We start from the raw sequence: 18,495 nt of genomic DNA, 5'->3' as shown, positions 1-18,495 counted from the left end.
AAGGTAACTACACCGCTCTTACTCTTTTAGAAGCTGCTCTCGTTATGTTTTATGAGTATTTCAGTCTTTCTGTATGTTTTTGTTTACATGTAGGCTACTAAACAATAGTTGTATTTAGAACGTAGCAATGCATTTTACTGCAAGAAGGCTATGTCGTTGCTATTCTATCATGACAACACGGAAAACAAATTATTTTGAACCGTAAGTGTTATTTTAGAGACCTTTATTTTACATTGGGAACAAATAGATTCCACAGACCAACGATTGCCCATTATGAAATGCAACCAAAACTAATAATATCATGTGTTACCACTAAAGTGACATTAGAGTCAACGGGCAGTTTTAGGTGTATTTGTTGACATCAAACTGTTCTTCATTTCAAACTGTTCTTCATTTTGTTTGTGGTGTTATTGGTTGTTTATGTTTGCACAGAAAGTTTGGCAAGTTAACTCAAATTGCAAATGACAGCGAAAATACTTACTGTAGTTTAGTTTTCTGATCAATATCAACCGTAAACACAATACAGCAGCACAGTGAAAAACAGTTAATGAATGATGTTGTTTATTACGGCAAAATATTGTACTTTGTGTTCATTTATTTATTAATAAAGAATGAATGCGAGACACAGCTCCTGTCAAGTATATTTAAATTCCTTGGTTCATCAGGATGTAGGTGATTTCTGTAGGAGGCTTTAACAGACATTTATTTTCTCACTGGCACCTGCTTACATGACAGTGTTTAACGTGACCCCTTACTAGAGCTATTTTGATATTAAGATTTTCTACAAGTTACAAGGAAACATGTTGCAATAAAAACATTTTTTACTCACCCTCATGTCATTGCAAATCCACATGAATTTCTTTATCTCTGGAAAGCAAAGTAAAATACTTTAAATCATATGATTCACACGTATAAGAATCAGGGCTATCAAGCTCTAAAATAAGCAAACCCTTTAATAAGCCCTTCAATCTCCTGAAGCTACACAATATATTAAAGATTTGTGTGAGAATAAATGCCAAGACATGTCTGCAAGCACAGCCTTTTAATTTAATGTCATTTGTTGTTTGCCTCTAGAGGGCGCTAAAGTCTAAATTGGGGATTAAATAACTTGTGATTTGCAGTATTAAGACTTTTAAAACTTAAACTGAAAACTTTTGATTAAAACAAATATAACATGTACTATGTGGCGCATTATATATGCTTTTCTGTTTCAAACATTAGACATAAGTGACATTTACTGTCATGAGTCCCTTCCCTTACAAAAATTAGCCAAGTTTTGGGGGTAAAAGTGTTGTTTTAATCATGGTTTTGATGTATTGAGTACTACAGCAAACATGTGAGATTTGTTTTGTAGTAAAAACATGGTAATTTCTGTAGGGTTTCTGCCATTCCCATTGCCGTCCTTATTATAATATAAACATGTTTAAACTGTTGATGTCGTACATAGCACTAATAAGAGTAAAATAAATGTATATTTAAAGACTCGAGTAAGACGGTAAGAGGCATCTTCTCAAATGTATAGTGAGCGCATGCGCATGAGTGAATGCGCGCTATAGTGAAGTGACTTGCGCGCGCCTCCCTCCGCCCAGTGAATGATGGAGAGGAAGAAAGAGAGAAACCTGTGACACCTCACCGTCCCAATCACAGCAAACCGGGTACAAATCACTCAACAGCACATCAAGTAAGTGAAAACTGTAAAGTATGTATTTTTCTCTTCTAGCATTCTAAAGCAGAATTGTTTTGACAGATCATTAGAAATCATGCGATCACTGATGTTAAATTTGCTTGCTGGTAAAGATACTCTATATACAGTAAGTTATTACCATTTCTTAAAAGAGTCTGGATGATGTATTGATAGAAGCCTTCAAAGAATTCTGTTTCCAATCTGTTTTATCCCCTTTCATTTTTTGTGCTTTTTTAGTTGGTTAATAATTTAATTAATTTAGTAACATTTATAATTTGTGTAGTCTATATTTTTTACAGTGTGATATGGACACACATATGCATCCCTCTACATTCAGCATCTAAGATGTTTTATTTTTTAATTGCTTTATTTTTAACTCGATCTCTTAAGTATGATATGTCAAGTGGAACTTGCTGAAAAAGTAACGGTAGGCCTATAGAGCATATCATAATTGTGTCAATATGGATATTATCCTACAGTTACAGTACAAAACTTCTTAACAGTACCTAAAATACGCATTTTAATTTGCTTTGACCCACAATTTACATTGTATGTAACTGTCATTTACTTAGGGATGCCTCTTGCAAATTATTATTATTTTTCATTTATGAGGCTTTGTGCCATACTCACTAAGCCTTGAACTCCTTTTTAATAATGTAACTATTTTATGTAGAACAAAAAACACAAAACTTTTAATGCAAGACATTATAAAACTGGACAATCTTTAATCCTGATAAGAACAATTTACCCTCAAACACTCACTAGTCTGGTGCTCGTGTTTGTGTATGCTTGACATTTAATTACAACCCAGTAAATCACAGCAAGTGTCCAGGTGGCAGGTAGAGTACTGTACACTCACACCACACATTACCTGAGAGACCTTGTGCACAGAACAAACACCCTGCCATGCTTATTTTCTAGTGTTTTATGTGTATTCTACCCATTTATTTTCTCTTTGAATGGTTAGTGCACATCCTAAAAAAATATAATAGAGATTAAACAGAATTGAATGGCCGTCAGGATTTTCATATGGAATAATGTTCAATCTGTCTACATCATGTGAACCTGATATTCTCCACTGCGTGTGTTTGGATGTATGTTATGTTGTATTGTTGACCAGTCTGTTAATGTTTGACACGTTCATTCTCACTGTGACAGGAAGAGTGCTGCCTGTTGCCGGGCAGCACGCAAGGTGGGAACCTTGAGAAAGCCTGAATGGGGGGTTGTACCATTTCTTAAAATCTTTCATGGTTGCTGAAGCAAATAATCGGATGAGAAATCTGCAACTATTGAGAGATATTGTATGTTGCCTTAAAATGGCCCTGCAGCCTCACATCACAAGCCTCACGTACATCAAGAGTTGTATGATGGGATGTCACTTTTTCAACTTTGTTCAACTTTTTCAAAGATGAAAACCTATAAGTACACCTAAAATACAGACTTCATAAAAGGCTATAACATGACAGTTGCTAATGCTGCAAAAATTAAGCAAAAATGCATTTACAGTTAGAATTGCATACAGTAATGATGTTATAAGATGACCCTTTAAAATGTTATGTTACTGTAGTAATATGGATAAAATTGTTTATAATTACTTTTTTGACATTTGGGTAAATTATGAAATATAAGTCATGATAGGAAACATATTTTAAAGCGATACTGATGAAAATGAAAAGTAATGAAAATTCTGTCATCATTCACTTGTCATTTCAAACCTGAATGACTTACTTTCTTGCACAGAACACAAAAGAAGATATTTTGAAGAATGTTAGTAACCGTACAGTGCTGGCACCCATTCACTTCTACAGTATTGCATGAACACAAAACCAATGCAAATGACTGTTTGCCGGTTAGCAACATTCTTCAAAATAAATATCTTCTTTTGTGTTCTGCGGAAGAAAGAAAGTCATAAAGGTTTAATATGACAAGAGGGTGAGTAAATGATTACAGAATTTTTATTTTTGGGTGAACTATCACTTAAGGCTCAAGCTGTATTTATCGTGTAAAAAAATTCTGGTTAATAGTTACTGTGTGAACTCTGTGGAATAATCTTTCTTAATCCTTTTTGACAAATGCATCTCACAATAAGACTTTTCAACCATATACAAAAGGAACAGGAGCTTAGTTAATACTTTTGTTTTATCAAGAAACATTTACAGATTAAACATCTCTTAAGGAAAATGCCAGGATTGAAAAACCGTGTCACATGGGCACCACTGCTGTTGAAGACATCCCGCATCACTTCCTGTGCCAATGGGTGCTCTCTAGGAATCACTGCTCATCTGACATACGTGAATACTGATCCTGAACCAGTGGAAGGTAAGACATCTTGCTAGACAAACCTCTGTACCAGCCTCAACTCAGATTTAAAAATTGCCTCTGCAAAGTAAAACTAGTTATGAAGCTGTTCAGCAAAACACGGCTCTCCTGATTTTGGTATCTCTTAGGTATCTGCTTATGTTTCACATGGCATCAGTTTTACAGTTTAACACAGTTTTTTAACACGTTGACCAAACAGTGCCCAGTGTTATATACTCTGACCCCCAAATATCTTTCCCCTCATCTGCTCAGGTGTGTTTGTGTATCCTCTGGGGGAGAAGGAGGTGGTGGTGGGTTTCGAGGCAGTGGTGTCCGGCAGGCTGGTAAGTGTGGAGCTCCAGAGTCGTGGAAAGCTAGAGGAATGCTGTTTGACCTGCTGCCCTGGACCGACGCTTTACGCCTTGTGTGGCCACAACAAGGACTGGGGATGCTGTGGAGGAACAAGTCTAGACATACAGTGCTCCAATGGTGAGGGACGTGGCACACACAGTCATGACAATGGAGGCTACACCTGACACACACACTCAGTGTCAACATTAACACCGTGGTCCATTTTAATTACGACAAGGGCTGCATAAATATCTCACGTCTAAGACTGAAGGCAGCTGCATCCTCCACCAAATCATTATGGCAGTTATTGAACAGTATTCAATATAATCCAGTTAGGAAACTGTTGCAAGACATGGCTTGACCGTACTGTATATTATCTTAAATCTATTTTACGCATACCCTTGGACCACCCATCTATCTAAGCAAACCTAGGGACTGTAATATCATCTCTACAGACCCCTATTTGAAAACCATTGACTTTAAAAAGAGAAGCCTAAAGAACAAAAAAGAATAAAACAGAGTGTTTGTTGGTTTTTGTTTGTTTGTCACAGGCTTTATGGCTGTTCACAAACACACACTACACAAATATATTCCCTGTTTTCATCTTCTGATTTGGCTTTATAGTGCTTTGTGTTGGTCCACCTTGAACTGTGCAGGCGGCGTTCATTATTTCAGAGAGCTGTCTTGGCTCGCTGCCCGTTTGGATGGTTTTTACATTAATATCTGCAAATTCATTCGTTTCAGAGCAGATCTGCTTCTTCTTGTAAAATAAAATATATTTATCTATACAATATCTTTAGTCTTTTTGTTCAATGCAAAATAAAATAAAAATTTGCTTGCTTTGTCGTAGCTCAAGAGAACCGAGTTCAAAGACTCAAACATCATCACTGTCTGTTGCGGTGTCTCAAGTGATTTATCTTTGATAGGGTCGTGTAATTGACCATACGTTTGCCGTTTCAGGTCATCTGTTGCTGGATGAGGACCTGGAGAGAAGCACATTTATAGTGAGCACAGGCCAAATTGGACCTTTAGAAATTGTGTCGGTTGTCATAAGCACTACTCTTGAACTCCCTACGCTTGAAAATGGTGCAATCCGACTGGTCTACCCCACAGTGTTCACACCAATAGTCAGAGCTCGGGTCCAACCGTGCAAAAGTGAAAATGGGGGGAAACTAGAGGAGAACAGGTACAATTCATACCTTTAACATTTTCATCTTAATTACAGCAATAAATAATTACATTGGCGTCAAAACTGATCTGAACACTAAAAAGACGGCATTATATAGACGGTTACATTGGACAGACATCCCTGGCCTGAAGTTTGGTTGTAATCTAACCAGTTATTTCAGATTTAATGTATAGTCATTTTAATTTATATGAATATTATATCGTATATGAATTAAATTAAAACTACAGAAATTCATTCTTTGCAGAGGTCTACTGGAAGTTAAGTTTCTAAATGACTAAATGTAAATTTTGGGCCACATCATTTTTGTTAATGTTCTTGCCTCTGAAACTGACAAACTATTAAATCAAATGGAACTTTATTAAAGAGGAAAAACTGCACAGACTGTTTTTTTAGTTAAGCTACACCCGCATGAACAAGCAAAACTAACATCATACATCCATTACAAATGGCCTTGGAGTCAGCTGCATGGTCAACAATAATCACCAAAATGACTGTTTTTTATACTCAGTTAATTTCATAATAAATACATTTCAGAATCAGATAATAAAGATGCCACTGCTTATATGTGATTTTAGTTATTCTTAACAATAATGGTAAACCATTTAGAGTCTAACTTAAAGCATCTATTCAAAGTATCTGAAAGTTTCAGATACTATCAAAAGCGTATGGATGGCATCAAACACAAACACAAAATCTTCATTGTAGCAGTACTGTACATTTAATAAAACAACTCACACTTTGATTAATGGTTAGTTACACAGTGTGAATAACAAATTAAGAAAATGGGTTTGACCTTACTATAATCCCATATCACGTTTCTCCTTCAGCCCGACTACGTGCTTTGGCAGTTCGTCTGGGAAGCAGGAGAGGATGCTGGAAATCGGGCAGCAGTGTGTCCATGCTGTCCTTACCAGCTCTGCTACAAACCTTTCATCTTATCAGCTCAGCTTCCAGCTGCTGGTTCGAGGAGCCTGTCTTTTAGCCGGTAATATTTACATAATACTTTGCAAAAGTCATTTGGGTTTAACACAGTCTAGGACTGTGATGTCTGCAGCCCAAAGAATGACAAAATCTTGCAAATTGTATATTTGTGCAGGCCCACCCTGTGATCTGAAATAATTGAGTTAAATAAAAACTTGGCATGGGCACCATTGATTATGATAGACATCAGTGTGCCTGCTAGAAAGAGCCGAATCATGTCTGTGAGGGTGCGTGCCGCGGGGAGAGGGTTTGGCTCAGGCTCAGGACCACTCGAAGAGAAATAAGATGGAAGCTATGTTCTATAGAGAGCACTAAATCACAGTTGTCACGCTGTTCTGTCCCACAGAAAAGTGGCTGCTTTGTTTTGGTTAAATGGTTTAATGGATATTGAGCAGGGCACTAAAGTATACTTACATAAAAGTACAATGGCTTTTTGGAAACCATGTACCATGCTGATAACAGATAGTACCTCTGAGTATTTCGATATGTCATATATTAAATATTTACTCTATCTAAAAAATATATATATATTCAGTTGAGTACTATACCTATCTTCAAACTGCACATATCTCAATTCATATTAAAGGTCTGACTGACATGTCATCCCCACCACACCCGGACAATCAACATCGGTCTTCGTTTCATCATATCTCTCCCCTGAGGCACAGATGTCAAAGATTTCCATCACCATAATAGTCTAGCGTAGCCACTAATCGAATCAATGCTGAATCGTTTTGCGCACAGACTCTTTAACCCCAGCAGTAACCAGGAGATGTTGATCTCTCCATCTCCAGGTCTGGAAAGCCCCACCCACTCTTTGCGCGCAGACGCTGACCCAAGCGCACAGTGTGCGTCTGCAACCTACATCACGCTGGCCGAGGAGCATCCATGTGACCGACATCTGGAGATAATTCTGCATCTTAGCGGTGAGAGAGAGACTTTGTGTGATTATGAGCATTGTATTAGCAGCTCGAAGGTTGTGGGTTTAAATCCCAGGGAATGACAAAGTTCTTTGAATGCACTATAAGAGAATTTGGATTAAACCACCTGCTGCAAAGTTTAATGTGTTGACTGCGTTAAACTCCATAATATCCTGAAAGAAGTGGTCACTGTTCCTCACAGAGCCTCACAGCCCATTGGTCATTCTGGAGAGGGGACGGCTCACCTTTAGCGAATATGAGCAACAGATCCGCAGTCGACGTGATTTCATTCGCTGTGGACGTAAGGAGGCGGAGTCTGAGAAGAGGGTAACATTATTAACATTAGGCATTCATCAAACTTCATGAATTGAGTTTTAAAAGCTTTATTTAGCTGTTTCACCTGCAAATTCCTAGTGAAAATTTTCCATGAAATATTGCAGCGTTTATAGTAAATAGCTTGTCAATGTGGATAATTTTCTTTCTAAAATTCAAGTACCGTCATGATCTTAAAGTATAATCTGAAAATGCACTTCCACCCTGAAATGACTATTCATCTCAAATGACGTAACAAGACGGCTTGGCCGGAGCATCCGTTAACTCCTTTCATTCAACACTCAAAATCAACGTAATAGTATGGAAGCAAATAAGAGACATAATGTTTTGAAATTTAACAGCCTATGAATACTTGATTTTGAATTATTTTACTTTGGAAACCATGTATCTGAATTTATTTGTTTCGAATTTACCTCTATGAAATTTAAATATGAAAATTCTTGATTTCCAATTTTAAAACCTGAATTTAATGCTCACAAATTCAGATAAAAAATAAATAAACTTCCAGAATTTCAGATAAAATACATTCAGATTGATCAAATTTGATTGCTCTTATTCAGATCTCAAATTTCAAGTTCAAAGAAAACATATGTCTAATTCGACTGCTCAAATTCAGATTGAAAATTTCAAGTTAAATATTCACATGGTAACATCTGGGCTACCCAGGATAGGAAAAACAGTTGAGCCCAGAGCCCGTCTGCAATTGAACCGAATCATTGAACCGATCATTTAAATCATTTAAAAATCTGAAAACAAAGATATTTCTTGTTATTTTGACATTTTTATAATGACAAATGTTTTCCAGTTAATGTCAAGCTCTAAAATATTTTATTGGGTATGAGCTTTACACAAAACATTATTCTCACATGTTTTAATCACCTTCATGATGTTCCAAATTTTCATGACTTTCTTTTTCTTCATTAGGTAAATGCAGAATAATTTAATTTCCACCATAACCAAAGCTATTATACAGCTTTCAAATACTTTTATAAGCGCCCAAGTTGTTGACTCCTGTTATGTTTTACACCTTTTGGAAAATGTTTTGTAAATTCCCTATTCATTGTAACTGCATTTGAAACCAACAATTATTATTCAAAACAGCTCCATTTGTGTGTAAAATTTAAAATAATTGTTTTGCTTTAGGTCAAATTGTTTCTTTAAACTTTGTGTGTGTGGCCATACATTTCTCCTCAGCTGGAGTTCATTCGGAAGCGTTACCATAAGGATCTGCTCCTGAACCCTGTCTTGATGCTTAACTTCTGCCCAGATCTTCTGTCAGAACCAACAGATCTTCAGCAGGCCAGCAGAGAGCTCATCTTCCTCATAGACAACAGCAACTCTATATCACAGAACAGCATCAACAAGATCAAGGTTCTGCATGATATCCTGTTATCAAACTCCATTCTAAGACCACACAAAGCACGTTTATAAAATGTTTTCACAAGTGTGTTATAATTTTAATATATCAGGCCTCTAAACTATGTAGGGGTATTGACATAAACAGTATAGACTACTTTTGTGTGTTTTGCCTCAACTTTTGTCATTTCTGTAAACCATTTTAAGGTGAACACTTATGGTTAAAAATAAACAAGATTATTACATTTCATCTTTCTAACAGGAGGGGATGTTAGTGGCCATTAAGAGCTTGCCCACTCGCACCAAGCTAAACATCATCAATGTCTGCTCAACAGTTCGACCTCTGTTCAGCTCCAGCAAACCCTGCACAGATGTGAGTGTTCCTCCATGTAGTTGTAAACTGTTGTAAAGCTGTTTCCGAACAAATGATTAACAAAGTGCTGCCTTTGCATCTAGGGAAACTGAACTTTTTAATGATCTACACAGTGTTCTGGACGTGAGCGTGTGTGGCGGATTATGTTTACAGATGTACTTCTGTTCAGATGGTAATCTCTGTCTAGGTCGCTACTGCTCGTTGCCATGACACTGCAATATCAGGTTCAAGCAAGACCAGGGTCTGGCAGGACTAAGTGTTTTAAAACATGAAGAGCCATATGGCTATGCATTTTACAGCATGCAGCAATCACGAACAAACCCTTTATTGCTCCATCATGCACCTGCTGTCCACCTCTTCTTCATGCAGGTTTCATCTGGTGCAGTGAATGCGTTTGCAGTTGTGAATGTTGTTGTGTCAGACTTGTCTAACATAAGAAAAATAAAGTCAAAATGAGCAAATAATATACATACAGTAATACATGATGGAAATATAACCTAAGACGAAGGATTCAGATTTTCAGTTCAAACATCAACACGTTCTTTTCATATTGCGCTTTTCTGTTTTGAGATCTCCATTTTTTGCATTTTGCTATGACTATTTACTATTTACTTTCCTTTGAAAGTTAATGATGACTTTGGCTGTCAGTCTCTCCTATTTTTCTAAACATCTCCATTGTGCTCCACAGAAGAAAGTCAATGTATCGTATTCTTGTTTCTCAGAGCACAGTGATGCAGGCGTTGGAGTACATCCAGAAGATGCGGTCAGAGCAGGGTGTTGCAAACCTGTGGGGGGCGCTGTCATGGGTCTATCGGCAACCAGTGCAACGCAGCTGCCCACGCCAACTCTTCCTCCTGATGGATGGAACACAGAGCAATGTAGGACGAGTTTTAGAGCTGGTCAGGAGAAACACGTGCAACGTCAGGTAACTTCTGTAATGTCACATGAAATAAATATTTAAAGGTGCAGTGTGTTATATTTAGGAGGATGAATTGACAGAAATGCAATATAATATACATATCTGTCTTCAGATGTCTATAAAGACCTTATATAATGAAGCATTGTGTTTTTTTTTTCTTAAAATTAGCTTTTTAGATACACCGCGGGTCACCTTGTATGGAATTCACCATATCGTTTCTACTGTAGCCCTTAACGGACAAACTGCTCTTCAGAGTGCATTTCGTAAATACGTTTTCTGCTTTTGCAAAGAAGCGACATGACATTTTAGCCATGCGTCGGCCACCATAGTTATTGGAAAGGGAGACTGAGCCATTGGTTGCAATTCATAATCTCACTGCTAGGTGGCGCTAACTTTCACAGACAAGCCCTTTTAAACTACAGAAACACTTTTTATGACATGTAAATAAATGTTTTATGTTGATATGCGTAAATTTAGTTAAAAACCTAAAGAAACTCATAATTCTCATAACTCATAGAAAGAGAAAATGCAAAGAGCACAAGTTTATCACTTTCAATGACGTTTACTGTTTACTGATGTTAACTGTATTCTGCAATTTCAGAAAGGAATTTCTCAACACACACTTAAAATCACCCTATATGGTAGTAAACACTTTAACCTTAGCTAAACACCTTGTACATCGTTCTTTTAAAACCTGCTACAAATCTGTCACATCAAGAAACAACTTAAACATTAGCTAATCACCTTGCACCCACAAACACCTTTTATATAAGCACTTTTAAACCAAATAAAATGACTTCACATGTATCACCAGTTATCCCTAAACATAGAGCGATACAAGCACCCAACAAACTTTTAAAGATTACAGCAGGCTAACTTCTTTGAGGTAAATTCTCTGGAGTTAACCCAGCAGTCTTTTTTCTCAAACACACACATAAAGCTTTTACAGTACTGAAACAGACTCTTTATTGATACTCAGTCAAGACATTTAAATGCATTCGACCCGGACGGACCAGACCTGAATTCCAAACAGCTTGCGTGCGTGTGTGTTGTCTGGCTTCTGTTTTCCTTCAGACATTTAATTAGTGAAATGGTCCGGATTATTCTCAAGAGAATACTCAATGTATCTCTCTTTCCCTCTCTCACGTTCATTTCTTCAAACCACACTGGCAATCTACATCAGAATCAAACAAACATGTTTTCAGTCACTTGGAATCCTTACCGTTGAGTGTTTTCAGATCTAAAACCACATTTGCACCTGCAAAAATACTGTTTGTTTTACCCGTATGATATAAAGACATTGATTTTGTGTTTAAGTGCAAATAATGACATTATATTGATGTCGCAGGTGTTTTGGCCTGGGCCTTGGTCCTCTGGCCTGTCGGAGGCTACTGCAGGGCGTTGCCAAGGTTACAGGTGGCTGTACAGAATTTCTCAGTCAGGACGAGAGGCTTCAGCCAAAGGTGCGAGAGCCCACAGCGCCCCATTTGGGGGGCAGAGACAAAAGCACTATTAGATACTGTTTTCAAGCACAATTTGAGGACAATCTGGAATTATTTGACCAGCCAAAAATAACTAAACAAACCTGCCAGCTTACATTGTGAATAACAGGTGTTAGAATTCTATGGAAAGTGATGGAGCTTGCCGCACCATTTTGCAAGCATGGTTTTAATTGGTTGTTGTGTATAATGCATCAATTTTTTACAAATGATGTAATTATGTGCATAACAGTTTAAGATAGTTATCAACGTTTAGATTTTCCTCTGTAGCTGTTGAAATGTCTGAAGAAAGCTCTGGAACCTGTGTTAACGGATGTACGGATTGACTGGTATGTGCCGGAGAATGTGGAGGCCATTCTGTCACCCAATGAAATTCCTCCGCTTTACCCTGGCAATTCCCTGATTGGCTATTGCACTCTTTATGATGTGGGTAGATTCAAGGCACAGAAAACTGAGGTGAGTGCGTGTCACTTCTGGTGTCTGTATTCCTACAAATGCACAATGATACATTTTTAAATGTGTAATCACTTTTAACTGAATTGTATGCAGGTAAAGTCTCATGCACAAAAAGGACGACCACACGATTCAGTCGGGTCAGTTTTTGAGCTCTCTCCCTCCACTTCTGAGCTCCTGCAGCCTTTGGTTCCTCAGGAGGAGCGAGAGAGAGAGACGGCCAAAGAGGGAGGGTTGGAGGGAGACTTTGAGGAGGCGTTGAGGGAAATCACACGAGAAATCTCGTCCGAGTTCTCCTGCGCACACGCCGGCAATAACGTCTGCAGCCCTGGTACGATCACTGAAAGATAATGGTACCGTCAGGGAAATTGCATTGCGGGTTATATATTTCACTTTTGTACTAAATATCTACTGCACATATCACAACCCCCTCAAAATGTTAAAAGAGTCACTACTTTGACCTAGATAATATTCCATTCCAAACCTACCTTAAAAGGGAAAGTTAACCCCAAAAGTCATCATTTACTCACCCTCTTGTCATTTTAAACCTGTATGACTTTCGTTTTTCTGCAAAACACAAAAGAAGATATTTTGAAAAATGTTGGTGTACAAAAACGTTGGTCCCCATTCACTTCTATTGTATGGACACAAAACCAATGCAAGTCATTTTTCCAAATATCTTCTTTTGTGTTTAGCAGAAAATATAAAGCCATACAGGTTTTCAATAACATGAGGGTGACTAAATGAATTTTCATTTTGGGTGAATTGTTCTTTCAAGTAGCTGCTTCACATCCCTGTCTGTATATATGTGTGTGAACTGCAGGTGGCGACACTGACATCAGCAGCAGTGATGTGCGCTGGCGTATTCAACAGGACTCGTATGTTCAGGACCAGTATGTGTTGACCTGCTGTTCTCTGAGCAGTGAAAGGACCTACTCCTCTCCATCTCACCAAGCGGAGAGCTCTGTGCTGGGCATGGGTTCTCTCCCACACGGCCTGGAGAAAATAGAGCCTCCGCAGGGCAGAGGGCTCTCACGCTGGGAATCTCCATGGGCACAGAATGCAACCTGTTCAGGGGAAACCACATACGGGAAGGTGATTTACTACGGTCATCTCATTTCTCATTCAAAAATCTTATTTTCTTAAAGAAAATGTACATGTATTGTGCCGTTTGAGGAATATCCAAACATGGTTAAACTGTTTGTAAAATAACACATCATTTAAGACCGGCAAGCTGTTGGACCGTGACGAGTCTCATCGAAGACAGAGGGCGCTAGCTCGTTCTGCTCTGGCCGGTCGAAGTTTCTCATCGCCGCAGGGGGACCTGGACATGCACCGCCTGCGGAGGGCGCTAGAGAGGGTCTCCTTTGAGCAGGCGGTAGGGGGCCGGCTGGAGGAGAGTGACACAGAGACTCACAGTACTCCTCGAGGAGCTCTGTCTCGCCCGAGCCTGACAGATTCCAGTGAGAAAACACTTATGTTTTATGCACAGTCCTATTCAATATATGCATTTATTCTCACAAATCAGTTCACTTTACATTCTTTATATAGGTCTCCTGTTCCCTGGTTCCCCTCTGGACTGGGACAACTTCAGCGATTTAGAAGGCCTGTTTTCAGCCGCTCCCCAGGTCACGGGGGCCCAGTGCCGCTCGGTCATCCACGGCACACAGGGCGGAAGATCCTTGTCTTGGGAGGTCTGTGTGGATCTGTCTCCGCTGGGGGACCCCGAGAGCACAGCAACCCTATCAACAGGTGCCGGGCCATGGGATGAGATCATTCACCAGCTGACTGCTCGCTCCGTCATCAGAGACTTTGAAAACATGGCTGAAAAAGAGACGGATATAGATCACGAGAGAGGTCAGCGAGAATTACCAGATTAACACTTAATGTATTACTTACAGGCCCTGTTTGCACTTGCTTTTATATTCAATTTTTAATGACAGTTATAAATAGACGTTCTTTTCATATTGTGTATGTGTGTGTAGGCCCATCCAAGAGATATCGAATGAAAGCCATCCAGACCAGCAAAAGCTGTGGAATCGTCAGCATGTACACCAGCATCGCCACAACAGACACCAATGTGAGAGGACATTTGGACAGCAGAGACTTGGAACACACAGGTGGACACTCACAGTCTTCTGACGCATGAACACAGAAACTGTTAAATGGTTTTATTTTATCAAATTTTGCTTCACCTCTGTGTTTCAGTTATGCGGTTTGGGACTAGACACAGTTCTCAGTCTGGCAGCAGAAGACATAGGTTGTGTTCGGTCGGATTAGGACGCCGATCGTCCAGCAGAGGCAGCGAAGAGACAGAAGATACGCATGCCTCCACAGGTAAGACTCACATTTGCATACATTTCATTAAAAATAGGCTATTTGAATCAAAAAGTACAACTCTAAAAGTATAGAATTGTTATAGACACTATACAGTGACATGACTTTACACAAAACTGGAGACACAAATAAATAGAAATTCTAAAGATGCAACGCTAAATAATCTCTGATAATCTCAGATCGGTTCAGTAAAGCCTTGTTCTGTTTTCTTTGACCCAGACAGAGACGACACCCCTGCATCTCCCTGCAGCATGACATCCTGGGACAGCAGTGAGTATACGAGACGGGATAGCCTTCATGATAGGGCTGTGCATTTAATAAAAAATAATCGAAATCGTAAATTTTGGCCTTCAAAATTTGTAAAACAAAAGAATCGAGGTAAAACGATTATTATGCCACATTCCATTTTGCAAGGATCCTCCCTTTTCTTGTGGTATAAATCCATAGCGCACCCACTCCCTTTACAGTGGTTCAGCTGTGCAATTTATGAACATTTATTTTTCAGTTGAATTCACACTTTGAAAGACATGTTTTTTAAATTTTCTATGTTGTTTTAAAAGTTAATGAGTAATCGTGTTTAATAATCAGGATCTAAATATTGGCCAAAATAATCGTGATTACGATTTTTGTCATAATCGAGCAGCCCAACTTCATGAATCTTTATACTTTGGTCTGGTTTCTGTGCAGTAGTGGTGCATTCGAGGAGTCACAATGATGTTATGTCTTTCAGGTACAGGTGGAAGCATCAGTCCGTCGGCTGTGTCGTCTCGCTCTCAGCGTTCTGTGGAGAGTTTCTTTGGGTCCAGGTCAGGGTTTATCAATTATAATCACATAAACCTTTGAATCCAATGACTTTAAATTTCTGGTATGAGCATTTCAGTGTAATTTAATGGTTTGTGTGAAACAGGTTTGACTTGACTATCCGTACACTTACTTTAGGATGATAGACGAATAGGGTTATAATAGTTCATCAAGACTATAACTGAAACATTTCTGTTAAATATGATGAAATAAAACACTTAAACTAAATAAAATGAAAAATGTTGAATTATAGCAATGAACTGAAATACGTTTGTGTTGAAGAACTAAAACTACTTACTGGAAATACGCAGAAAAATAAATAGTTTTGTTGTCTTTACCTCTGTTTGTGTCGGGTGAACAGTTTGGTACCAGACACAGTTATCAGTCTGGCAGCAGGAGGCAAAAGTAGAAAGAAAGAAAGAAAGAGACTAGAGCTGAAATTAAATTAAATAAACCTACAGTTAATAGCAAAGGTTAACTATATAGCAAAAAATAGATAGATAGATAAATAAATGACAAAAGCAGATGACACAATTGCTAAAGAGTTCACATTAAGGAAATATATATGAAAACTGCTATATATACACAATATATACTCTACTGTACAGATAGTACAACAAACTACAAAATCTCAAATGCATTTGTAAGTTGATTTACATAAATGGAAATAAAATATATTTTCAGTGATTAAATATATGCTAGATGCCTATAAGGTTATGGATGATAAATGTAGTTAAGATAAATCGATATAAATCTGATCTGTTTTAACTCTTTTCTGCAGGTTCAATCTGGGCAGACTCAAAAGCAGCAATGGCCCAGGAAAACAAGCTCCTCTTAAACCTCACTGCCTTTCTGCAGAAACTGACAGACACACAGATACAGACACACCCGATTATCTCCCACTGGTTTGTACCATTACACAGATTCAACCACAGGATATGACTGAAGCTTCTCTATATGTACAGGCCCATAATTTAATAGGAAAGTTCTCTCAAATATAAAAATTTGATCATCTTTTATTCACCCCCACGTATTCCAAAACCCGTATTTCTTCTGTGAAACACAAATTAACATATTTTGAAAAATGTCTGGGTGGTTTTGTGATACAAAGGAAGTCAATAAGGGATGTATTGTTTGGTTACCAACGTTGTTCAAAATATAATTTGTGTTATTAGGAAATAAGAAAATCATACAGGTTTACAATGACACGAGGGTTAGTAAATGATGTAAGAATTTTCATTTTTGTTTGAACTATCCCTTTAACAATATGATAGCATGACAAGAGTCATGAACCCAAAACATCTCACTTCTCTTCCTGCATTGTCACAGGTGCGTCTGCAGCTGGCCTCAGGTGCGTTCTTGCTGTCCGAGTCATACTCTGAGTGTATTCTGATTCCTCTGGATCGTCTGAAAAGAGCATCTCCATACCTCAGCCACCGCAGCAGTCTGAGTCCCCCGTTCCGCTGTACCTCCCCACCCGCTCTGCCTTTGGCTTCAGCAAGACACAGATCAGAGGACCAAACTTCAGCCAGAGTGCTTCACACCAGCTTGCGGCGTCACCACGAAGAACCCCACAGCTCTGAAGAGGGGTCTCCAAAATTGGTGGGCGGAGTCCCACAGGCTGACAGTGGGCGGGGCTCTGAGACAGACATGTGTGAAGGACCTCCTGTGGATCCTGCAGAAGCGCAGGGAGGGGAGCTGGCACAGATGGATGTAGAGAGCTCGAGCTGGGCCACGGCCGTGGCTTTGGCCTGGCTGGAGCACCGCTGTGCAGGGTTTTTTGTGGAGTGGGAACTGGTGGCAGCCAAAGCTGATTTCTGGTTGAAGTGTCAATCACTGCCTGAGGGTGTTGACCTGGCAGGGTTGAGAGCTGCGGCCAGGCAACTTTTTCTCCTGTTACGCCACTGGGACGAAAATATCAAACTGAACGTGCTCTGCTACAACCCGAATAACATGTGAGGCAGAATTTGAAGGGACAGTTTACCCCAAATTCTGTCTTCATTTACTCAACCCCAGTTCTTTGCTCTGATAAGTACAGGGAAAGATATTTGGAAGAATGCTTGTAACCAAACATTTCTTGGCCACCACTGACTACCATAGTAGGAAAAATTGAACTGTTTGCTTTCCTACATTCTTTTGTGTTCAGAATACAGAATTTTACAATTAAATTTCCTACTACTGTAGTTAAATTGTGAGTTGAGCTTAAAATTTGCTCAGACCCCTATGCAGGCTTTACCTTTTCAATGACCTTCTATCGAATTATGCAGTAGATTCAGTTATTTCCAGTACTGTAGGTCTGAGAGAATGTTCTTGCAGCAATATCAAATCATGTGATCATACATTAATCTGTATGAGTCCAACTAGTTTATTCTTACGTTTGTCTGTTTCAAGTTTCCTCTAGGTCACCGGTCAGACATTTTTTCTGGTTAGTGATTGATGTGTGTGTTTATATCCGAATGCTTGCTTTGCCTTATAATATTTCTGATTTGAAATCTAGCAATCTTCAGAAATGAAATGTACTTAATAAATTTGCTAAACAACAGGCAATGATGTGTAGTGTGTGGTGTTATAAAATGCTTTTTACAAACCTTCAAAGCAATTTTCACAAGAAATTTCGGTCAGTTATGCCACATGAGGTAAGGGTCTTTGGTATCGGTGCATTTACGAGTACAAGAGCTTAGTATCTGGCCCGATGCACCCCTCAAAATAACGTCGATAAAATTACAATTTCAGTTTTCACAATAATTTATGCATTATTAATAATAGTTTGAGAACTGTATTTTGAAATCAAACATACAGTCTATCATTTATCTTTAAAACGATATACACCCGACGCATTACCTATTTTCGAAATTTTCGCTATGACTTATGTTGTTTCTACTTTGAAATCAATGCTGAGGTCTCAGATGCTAAAGACAAGGTCGAATATAGTAAGATCTGAAAAACTCAGTTCCGTTTTGTTACAACGATACATACTAGCCATTATGCAGAACCGAAAGTA

The 18,495-nt window shown here is 38.6% G+C and overlaps 1 protein-coding gene across 1 annotated transcript; it reads left to right on the top strand.

Annotated features, from left to right (window-relative positions):
- Window positions 1-1,606: 1,606 nt before the first annotated feature.
- On the top strand, window positions 1,607-17,931 carry vwa5b2 (von Willebrand factor A domain containing 5B2). Its single transcript, XM_056744651.1, has 22 exons — window positions 1,607-1,681; window positions 3,861-4,003; window positions 4,256-4,471; window positions 5,294-5,519; window positions 6,350-6,507; window positions 7,298-7,429; window positions 7,626-7,750; window positions 8,951-9,127; window positions 9,375-9,485; window positions 10,208-10,410; window positions 11,753-11,867; window positions 12,174-12,359; window positions 12,453-12,687; window positions 13,180-13,451; window positions 13,582-13,819; window positions 13,908-14,213; window positions 14,342-14,476; window positions 14,565-14,693; window positions 14,913-14,963; window positions 15,424-15,499; window positions 16,276-16,399; window positions 16,824-17,931. The coding sequence occupies exons 2-22, from the start codon at window positions 3,865-3,867 to the stop codon at window positions 17,451-17,453; spliced, it is 3,984 nt and encodes a 1,327-aa protein (XP_056600629.1). The 5' UTR covers window positions 1,607-1,681; window positions 3,861-3,864; the 3' UTR covers window positions 17,454-17,931.
- The last annotated feature ends 564 nt before the right edge of the window (window positions 17,932-18,495 follow it).

The sequence above is a fragment of the Triplophysa dalaica genome, chromosome 3 (assembly GCF_015846415.1).
Source record: "Triplophysa dalaica isolate WHDGS20190420 chromosome 3, ASM1584641v1, whole genome shotgun sequence".
NCBI lineage: Eukaryota > Metazoa > Chordata > Actinopteri > Cypriniformes > Nemacheilidae > Triplophysa > Triplophysa dalaica.
The sequence above is the reverse complement of the archived record's forward strand: the minus strand, read 5'-3'. Positions and strand labels throughout refer to the sequence as shown.